Below are 9,185 nucleotides of genomic sequence, written 5' to 3'. Positions count from 1 at the left end.
GCTCGCTGCGCATGCGCAGGGAGAGCGCGGCCGGCGTTCCAGCGGTCGGCATGGCAGCTGCTACCTCGCTGGGACAGGCTCTGGGCCCACGCGTGCCGCGCAGTCCCTACAGAACTACAGTTGTCTTCTCGGAGTGCTTTCGGCTACTTTTGCCTTACTGCTTTAGCTCGATACACGTTGGGCTGCCTTTCACATTCGGATATTACGCTATTCGGGCGCTGACGGGAAAGGCAGCCCTTTGACACGCACGCGAAATGTCGCCTGACGAGGGCAAAGGTGACAGTTACTACCGGAAGTACCCTATCTCAGATACCCTTTAGATTTCCCTCCATTGAAGAAAAACGACGCGGGAGAAACGCTGTTAGGGTTTAACTCGGCCCCGGCTCCTTCTTGAACAAATTAGCGGAACACCCGCAGGAACCTTGTTTGGCTTCCACTTTTCGGCCCGCCCAGTTCTTGAGCGTGCGGCGGACGACGCCGGTGATTGGCTGAGCGAATGGAAACGGCTCGGCGCGGTGGTTGGCCAGTGGGAAATTCTGTACGTTGTGATTGGTCCACAGGAACGACTCGGCGCGCGCGCGGGAGCGAGCTTTGAAAGTTGAGCACGGCGGCGGCGAGCCGGTGCCCTGGGGATCATGGTGGCGCTGCGGGGCCTTGGTAGCGGCCTGCAGCCCTGGTGTCCGCTGGATCTTAGACTCGGTGAGCAGACGCAGCCGGGAGGCCCGGGGGCCAGGGCGAGGGTCCTTTGCGTCCCCGACGATGCCTAAGCATGGGCCGGGGTGCGGGTGGGGGCGGGGTGGGGGCGCCCGGCTGTCGGCGGTGCCTGGGGTCCCCAGGGCCGTGCCACGCCAGGATTGCGGCCAGCCAGGTTTCCCGTGGGGGCTGAAGCCGGCCATGCCACCCTTAGAATAAGCGAATGTTGGCCAGTCTCTTCTAGCGCTTGTGCATCTGTTTTCTCGGCCTTCCCCTTCTTCCTGTGCACGTCTTCGTTCACCTATCTATTCTTACCTATTAAGCTCGGCCTTCCCCTTCTTCCTGTGCACGTCTTCGTGCACCTTTCTATTCTTACCTATTAAGATGGTTTTAAATTGCAAATCTCTTTCTTCAGCCAGACTTATTTCTGGAACTTCATGTTCATAGGTTCAACTGGATGTCTCACATGCAGACATCATCAAACGTCACATGAGTGAAAATGGGATTCCCAAAGCCTGCTAATGGCACCATCCAAGCCACCAACCCAGGGGTCATGGCATTTCTGCTTCCCCTTTCGTGCCCGCCACCACTGTCCTGCCTCTGAGGTGTCTCAGGGCAGCCCTGCTCCATTCCTGATGCTGCTGCCTTCATCATAGTCAGCCTCGAGCAATTGCAGGAATATTTTAGCTGCTTATTGATGTTAACTGTGCCAGCCCATCCCGCACACTTTTGCAGAACGACTTTTGAAAACACAGCTTTGAATGTGTCAAGCCTGCACACCTTTAATGTTTCGCCTTTGTTTCTTAAATAAATGACCAGATCCTTGGCATGCTTTATAAGAGTCTTTGCCATTCTCTCCAGTTTGATTTTCCAAGAGCATAACCTTTGGAGTCGGACACACTTGGATTGTTCCCTTGGCTGTACCCCATAGCATCCATGTATTACCGTGCAAGTTGCTTATCCTTGCTAAACCCCTGTTTTCTGATCTGTCAAATGGGGAGTACAATATCTACTTCACAGGGGTTTTTGTAAAGATAAATTTGTACCTGCCACATAATAACTGCTGAATAGATACTAATACCCACAAGCAAACACTGTAACAACTTTGTTCATTTCGAAACACTTTAATTTCTTTCCCTTTGTGCTTTGTTACACTGTGCTTGCTGGGATGCACTTTTCTGCATTTATTTGCCTGGCAAAACTCTTACATTCAGGTCCAATTGAAGAATCATCTTATTCCTCTCCCTCCTCCCCCAGTAATATTCCCTATTAAGCTCTGTAGCATTTTACATTTTACATATCTATTATTTTAACACTCATCCATAGCAAAAATAATAAACACCATCTATTGGCTGTTTTTTATGTGGCTAGCACATTGTTAGGGCCTTTATACACATTATGTTTCACAAAAATCCTGTATTTCCAGTGATGAAGGAGAGACTAATTACGTGTAAGTGATCAAGTCAGGATATTTGCCTTGTTCTGACTCAAAATTCAGTGGTCTGTCTTCTGTCACAGTCTGCTTTTTTTGGTATCCTAAGTGTGAAATGTTGAGATCTTTGTGGACAAGAACCCTCTAGTATTCATCTTTATATCCCTAGAAGTATAAGTGGCTTCCCTAGTATTTTCTCAAAGTGTTTGTTGAGTGAATAGGTGACGTATTTCTTCCTCTTCTTCCATCCTAAGTTAAGTAGCAGAGCAGAAGTTATCTGCATTCAACAGCTGAGAAAATAGGTAGTGAGGGATTTGAATAGTGTAAAGATACTGAGGGAAAAAATCTAACTCAGTGTCTCCTATACTCTCACCCAACAATCAACACTGAAGACTTCTGTGACCAAATGGTAGATAACAGGGCCAGTTACTGCCATCCAAATTAGATTTGATGGTATTTACAGTAGGGAACTATTACAAGCAAAACCAAAAGAAGGAGTGAGATAAGTTTTGCTGTGGTCTATAATGACCTTTAAAACATTATTGGAAATTTGGAAAGAAACAATTGTATTTTTCAGATCTTCTTTCAGGCAGCATGTTGCATGTCTTTGGAGGGAATGCTGTGCACAGCCACTTAGGGTACAGAGACCCCCTCCTCCAGGGTCAAGTTCAAGTGACAAAAGATGATGACAAGATTGTATTCTAAGGATGGATGTAGTTGAGTGTAAGGCCTTTCATTTCCATTTGCTGAGTGCGGTGTAATATGCTCCCATCCCTGTCTTTTCCTTATTTGTACCTTGCCCAACTTCTCTAAATCAGTGGTGAACAGATACTTTTAATATTAATTTGAAGGAACACCTGATTAATAATTTGAGATGTCCACATTTCCATCTAGTCCTAATTTTAGTTTGGGAAAATAACAATGAAAACACTGAAGAAATATAGTGTATCAGAAAAGAATGGGAAGGGGGGATGGAGGGATAGGGGAGGGATAGCATTAGGAGAAATACCTAATGTAGATGACAGGTTGATGGGTACAGCAAACCACCGTGGTACATGTATACCTATGTAACAAACCTGCATGTTGTGCACATGTACCTAAGAACTTAAAGTATAAGTTAAAAAAAAAGTTTATCCAAAAAAAAGAAAAAGAAAAGAATGGGAAGATTTCGAGTTAAGAGAGATTGGTAAGGAATCCAGCCAGCGTGCTGCCTTAATACCCCTCCTCTCAATGTACATTCTTTCAATCAGTGTATTTTAAAGTCACTGAGTATCCTTGTGAGTCTGAATCTGGTTTGCCTCCTCTATTTTAAACTTCCTGGAGAAATTATATCTGTTTTTTAAATGCTACATTATTGTCCAAGGGCCCAATAAAGTGCTATGTATTTTATTTCCACTTATTAACTTGGTTATGATATTTTCACAAAGGAACATCTTGGGCAATCTGATTAACCTCTGTTTCTTCTCTAGATTGAACATATGGGAAAGCCTGATCACTGAGTGTTTTGAAGTGTCCTTTCCCAAAACTCTTATATCTGAAAAGTATTTCCTTCTTTGTATTTTAGAAGATGATTAGCTTAATAGCCAGTGTCAGTTGTGATTTAAGATTCTCTTAACCTTTTCTGGTTTTCTTTTGTTATGCTACACCTATATTACTAAAACAAGTTAAATGTAAATTGTGGCTAATAAACTTTTCTCCTCTCGAACATACCTGGAATCTAAAGGTGATTAGTTTTTTTACTTGTTACAGAGTACTTACAAATTTCATTACATTTTCCCCTAGAATGGGTTGACACAGTGTGGGAACTGGATTTCACAGAGACTGAGCCTTTGGATCCCTGCATAGAAGCAGAGATCATAGAGACCGGATTGGCTGCATTCACACAACTCTATGAAAGCCTTTTACCCTTTGCTACTGGAGAACATGGATCTATGGAGGTAAAAAAATAAAAACAAAGTAGCCAAATTTTGGTGTTAGAACTAGAAGATGAAAGTCATTATTATAATCTAAAGCTTAGCTTTCTTGGTGTACAATTCACAGGGAGTACAATATGAGTAACGTAAAGAATGTGGTTAATTTATTGGAATATCCTAAGAGCTTTCCTCCAAAAGGTTCAAGGTACTCGTCTGATTTTTTTTTTTAAGACACGACCATTTTTTACAATAGCAAATTAAAAGAAAAGTATAAGGCCGGATGTGGTGTCTTGTGTCTGTAATCCCAGCACTTTGAGAGGCTGAGGCTGGCCAATTGCTTGATCTCAGGAGTTTTAGACTAGCCTGGGCAACATGGCAAAACCCCATCTCAGAAGAAAAAAAAAAGGAAAAATATAAAGGCAAAACAAGAAAACTAGACCAAGGAAAATGCAAATAACAATTCAGACATGCCTTAACCTTAAGAAAATCTGCGGCCAGGCGCGGTGGCTCATGCCTGTAATCTCAATACTTTGGGAGGCCAAGGTGGGTGGATCACGAGGTCAGGAGTTCAAGACCAGCCTGACCAAGATGGTGAAACCCCATCTCTACTAAAAATACAAAAATGAGCCGGTTGTGGTGGCGGGCTTCTGTAATCCCAGCTACTTGGGAGGTTGAGGCAGAGAATTGCTTGAACCCAGGAGGCAGAGGTTACAGTGAGCCGAGATCATGCCACTGCACTCCAGCCTGGGCGACAGAGCAAGACTGTCTCAAAAAAAAAAAAAAAGAAAATCTGATATTATTAAACTGAGGAATGACTAGTTGAATTAACAGGTTTGTCCAAAAAGTTCCTGTAAATATTGGGTTCTGTCTAACGCATAGAAATATAAATTATTATTAATATTTAGGTTGTTAGTTTTCAAAAAAAACCAAAGGGTTGGGAAACAGAACAAAAGCTAATTGGATATTAACATCTCTGAAACATTTAAGTGAACAAAAAAAAAATTCACTTCCAAGTTTTACATCACAAAATTAAATCATCTAATTAAACATTCCTTCAGCATAACACTAAGCACTGCCTTAAGTACCTGAGTTGACAGAGTGGGGATTATGATACAATCTCCCCAGGTTGAGGTCCTCCCCAGGGACCTCAGGGAGGAAGAGTGGACATTTGAACACTAGCCAAAGTAGGTCCAGCAGCCACATGCAGTTGCAGGGGGTGGAGAGTGCAGTGCCACTGTGCATTTGAGCACCTGGAAATATTCTACGAACCACATTGTGAAAAACGCTCCAAGAGAGGTGCAGATTTGTTGCATAGGGTGTGAAAAGGGAGCATGGTAGGGTTGGGAAAGTGCTAAACTGACTGGGCATAGGGAATTAGGAAAAGAAAGAAGTCAGTGATCCCCAGGGTTTCAAAACTAGGAAGATGATGATATTGTTAACCAAGGTGGGGAATAAGGGAAAAAGAGCAAGGTCAAATGGAGAAACAGTTCTGTTTAGACTTCTGAACTTGAGATTCTGTCGGGAGATCCTTGGGAAGTTTAACAGGTAGTAGAAGTGTGAGACCAGGAGAGAGAGGAGAGTTCTTCAAATCGAGGTATGGGTTGAAGCACAGTGATGCATGAGATCACCGAGGGGGGAAGAAGCCAGGACAGAAGTGGAGAGCTGATTGGAAGGGGTCTGCGGAGGAGCAATCAAGTGTAGGAAGTGCAGGGTCACTGATGCCCAGACTAGACAGCAGCCATGGGATCACGTGGGGCCAAGGTGACCCCATACGCAGAGCCCTGGTGAGCAGGTGGTTTAGGGTGATCGATCACCCTCGTGAGTGAAGTGGAGGTGCGGGTGGCATTAGGAATGAGGATGTGACACTGTGAAGTTAGGAGATGATTTCTTTTTTTTCCTTTTTTTTTTTTTTTTGAGACCAGGGTCTTGCTCTGTCACCCAGGCTGGAATGCAGTGGCACAGTCACAGCTTACCGCAGCCCCAACTTACTGGGCTCAAACGAGCCTCCCACCTCACCCTCCTGAGTAGCTGGGGCTACAGGTGTGTGCCACCACGCCCAGCTAATTTTTTATTTTTTTTGGAGACAAGGTCTTGCTTTGTTGCCCTGGCTGTTCTCAAACTCCTGGGCTCAAGCGGTCCTCCTGCCCTGGCCTCTCAGAGTGCTGGGATTACAGGCATGAGCCATTGTGCCCAGTGGAGATGATTTCTCCCACAAGTGTTTTAGTTAAGGAAAGGAGAGTGCTCTGCTCACTTGAATTTTGTGGGCCTTTTTTTGTTATGATACTCAAGGATAAACCATATTTAGTTCCTGCTGTGTTTAGGTTATTAAAATAACCCATTTCTTCTTCATGTGTTTAGTAGGAGAAGACATGGAATGAAGATAGAATTAATACAATTGTAGTTTCTGTTCTAGGGTTTATCTCCTTTACCTGGGCTATTTCCAAGATCTCTTTCATTTCCTGCTCCCATTGCCTGCAATCTGCAGAACATTTAAGTAAAGGGCTCTGATTTCCTCAGTAATTATTGGTAAAGGGATTTGAGTTCCTTTTAATATAAATAGAGGGATAACTTTCCTGAATAATCACTAATATATGGTGTCCCAAAAGTCTTAGTGTAGTTTTAAGCTATAATTTCTGAAGTATATATGCTACAAACTTAACACAAAATTCTTTTGAAAGTTTAATTATTTAAATATGTTATGTACATATTTATCTTTGTAATTTTGGATAATATATTTTTAATTTTGATATTTTGTTTCAGTCCCTTTGAAGATGATAAACATTTAGCAGTAGGAGTCAGGCCAGTCTATTCCTCTTTTTGTAACGCACCAAGAACTTACAAAAATCAAATAATAGGAAATGTTTCCATTTCTCTAATGACTGGTTTTTGTGATTTGCCCTCTCCCCACAGAGTATCTGGACCTTCTTCATTGAGAACAATGTTTCCCATAGTACACTGGTGGCATTGTTCTATCATTTTGTTCAAATAGTTCATAAGAAGAATGTCAGTGTACAGTATCGCGAATATGGCCTTCATGCCGCTGGGCTTTACTTTTTGCTACTAGAAGTACCAGGTATGTAGACCTGATAGGATAGGATAAATCTTCTGTCATTTTTTTCTTTCTATGGTTTTCAATTCTTATACTTTGTTTCTGTTTCTTCACTTATAAATGGGGCAGTGCTAACCCATGGCAGAGAGTTGTTCTGAGGATCAAGTCTGTAAAGTACATGGCATGTTATAGGTCTTTGAAAACCTTCCCTTTTTTTTTTTACATCCAAAATTATGCTATCTATAAACTAATAAAAATAATCTTAGAAGGACTGCAGGAGTTCCACGCCCACCCTCCACCACCGCCGTCTAAAATTCTGATATTGCCCTTTCTTCTCATGATTCCTTGTCTAGACTGAGAAATACTGCTGTGGGGAGTCATTGCTTCTTACCTCTCCGATGTTGGTATTGAAAAATAGGTTAAAAATATTCTAATCAAGAAAGCAGGAAAGCAGCTAGTGATACTTGAAGGAGGACACTGACCAGGAGTCTGTTTTCGAGCATTGTTTTACTTTATCGTCAGAGCACTGAGGAGGCTGTTCCTCCTATGACAGTGAAATCCATTCTCTTCCCTACTCCAAACCCAAGGTGAGAGGGAGTGGAACATAGAGATTGAGTTAGATAACCCAAAGTTCATACGGAAAAGAAAATGGCAAGATCAGTCACCTTGCTGCTTATCTTTGTTTATATTAGCATCTGTAATTAATGCAAAGGATTTATTCCATATGATCTGGGAATGGGCAAAAAGGTATTATATTTAAAGCCTTGAACATTGATTTGTGTTATTGTTCATGCTCCCATGATGACTTTGGAAAAGAGTAAGTTCCTAAAGGATTTTGTTGCTAAGCAGTGTCTCAGTTGTAACCAGGCCCTCTCCCAAAAAGTAGTGGTTTTAGAAACCCAGTTTCACTCTCCTTTTGCCAGTTGCAGTTTCTTCTGATTAAGGTTGAGATTTATGCCAGAGCAAAGAGGTGGCTGTTACTAGTTGTGCGGGCCACTTGCAGCTTTCCAGCAAGCCGTATTCCTGCCAGTTACCTTCTGTTTTTAAATGTTTCGGGTTTATGATTGGGATGCCGTCGATACTTAATATTCGGTCACAGTATATTCTTTTTTGTTTTGGTTGTTCTGCCTCCCTTGCATTTCCATGTGAATTTTAGGGTCTGCATGTGAATTTCTGCAACAACAGAAAAGCCAGCTGCGGTTTTGACAGGGATTGCATTGAAACTGTAGATGAGCTTGTGAAGTATTGCCAATTTAACCACATTCGGTCTTCGAATCCCTGGCCGCAGGATGTCTTTCCATTTTTTTTTTTTTTTTTTTTTTTTTTTTTTTTTTTTTTTTTTTTGAGACGGAGTCTCGCTCTGTCGCGCAGGCTGGAGTGCAGTGGCGCGATCTCGGCTCACTGCCAGCTCCGCCCCCCGGGTTCACGCCATTCTCCTGCCTCAGCCTCTCCGAGTAGCTGGGACTACAGGCGTCCGCCACCACGCCCGGCTAATTTTTTTTTTTTTAGTAGAGACGGGGTTTCACCGTGGTCTCGATCTCCTGACCTCGTGATCCGCCCACCTCGGCCTCCCAAAGTGCTGGGATTACAAGCGTGAGCCACCGCGCCCAGCTGGTCTTTCCATTTATTGTAGATCTTCTTTAATTTGTTTCAATAATGCTCTGTAATTTTTGGTGCGCAACTCTTGCATCTCCTCTTTAAAATTTATTCTTAAGTATTATTTTCAATGCTAGTGTAAATGAAATTTTTTTCTTTATTTTATTTTGGGTTGTTTGTCAGTACTATATAGAAGCAAAATTGATTTTGATTATTGATCTTGTATCCTAGAACCTTGCCAAACTCATTTGTTGGTTCCAAGAGGGTTTTCTTTATGTAAGATCATGTCATCTGTGAATAGACACAGGTTTACTTCTTTCTTTCTAGTCTGGGTTCTATTTATTTTTCTTACCTATTTGCCCTGGCTAGGACCTCCAGTACAATGTTGAATAGAAGGGGAGCATGAGGATCCTTGTCTATTCCTGATCTTGAGGGGAAAGCATCCAGTCTTGCCTTTAGGTGTGATGTTCCCTGTGGGTTTCTCAGGGTGGCCCTGATTAAG

At 42.7% G+C, this 9,185-nt stretch overlaps 1 protein-coding gene across 3 annotated transcripts in view; it reads left to right on the top strand.

Moving 5' to 3' along the window:
- Positions 1-65: 65 nt before the first annotated feature.
- NCAPD3 (non-SMC condensin II complex subunit D3) overlaps positions 66-9,185 on the top strand; it is a 71,062-nt gene continuing 61,942 nt past the window's right edge. Inside the window, exons 1-3 of one of the 3 annotated variants that reach the window (XM_055273827.2) lie at positions 66-699; positions 3,908-4,062; positions 6,949-7,111. In XM_055273827.2, coding sequence (XP_055129802.1) covers positions 636-699; positions 3,908-4,062; positions 6,949-7,111 — 382 coding nt within the window. In that variant the 5' untranslated portion in view covers positions 66-635. The remainder of the gene's footprint in view (positions 700-3,907; positions 4,063-6,948; positions 7,112-9,185) is intronic. The other 2 variants (XM_055273826.2, XM_055273825.2) reach the window with 2 other exon arrangements.

This window comes from Symphalangus syndactylus, chromosome 3 (assembly GCF_028878055.3).
Source record: "Symphalangus syndactylus isolate Jambi chromosome 3, NHGRI_mSymSyn1-v2.1_pri, whole genome shotgun sequence".
Lineage (NCBI taxonomy): Eukaryota > Metazoa > Chordata > Mammalia > Primates > Hylobatidae > Symphalangus > Symphalangus syndactylus.
This window is presented reverse-complemented; position numbering and strand designations above follow the sequence as displayed.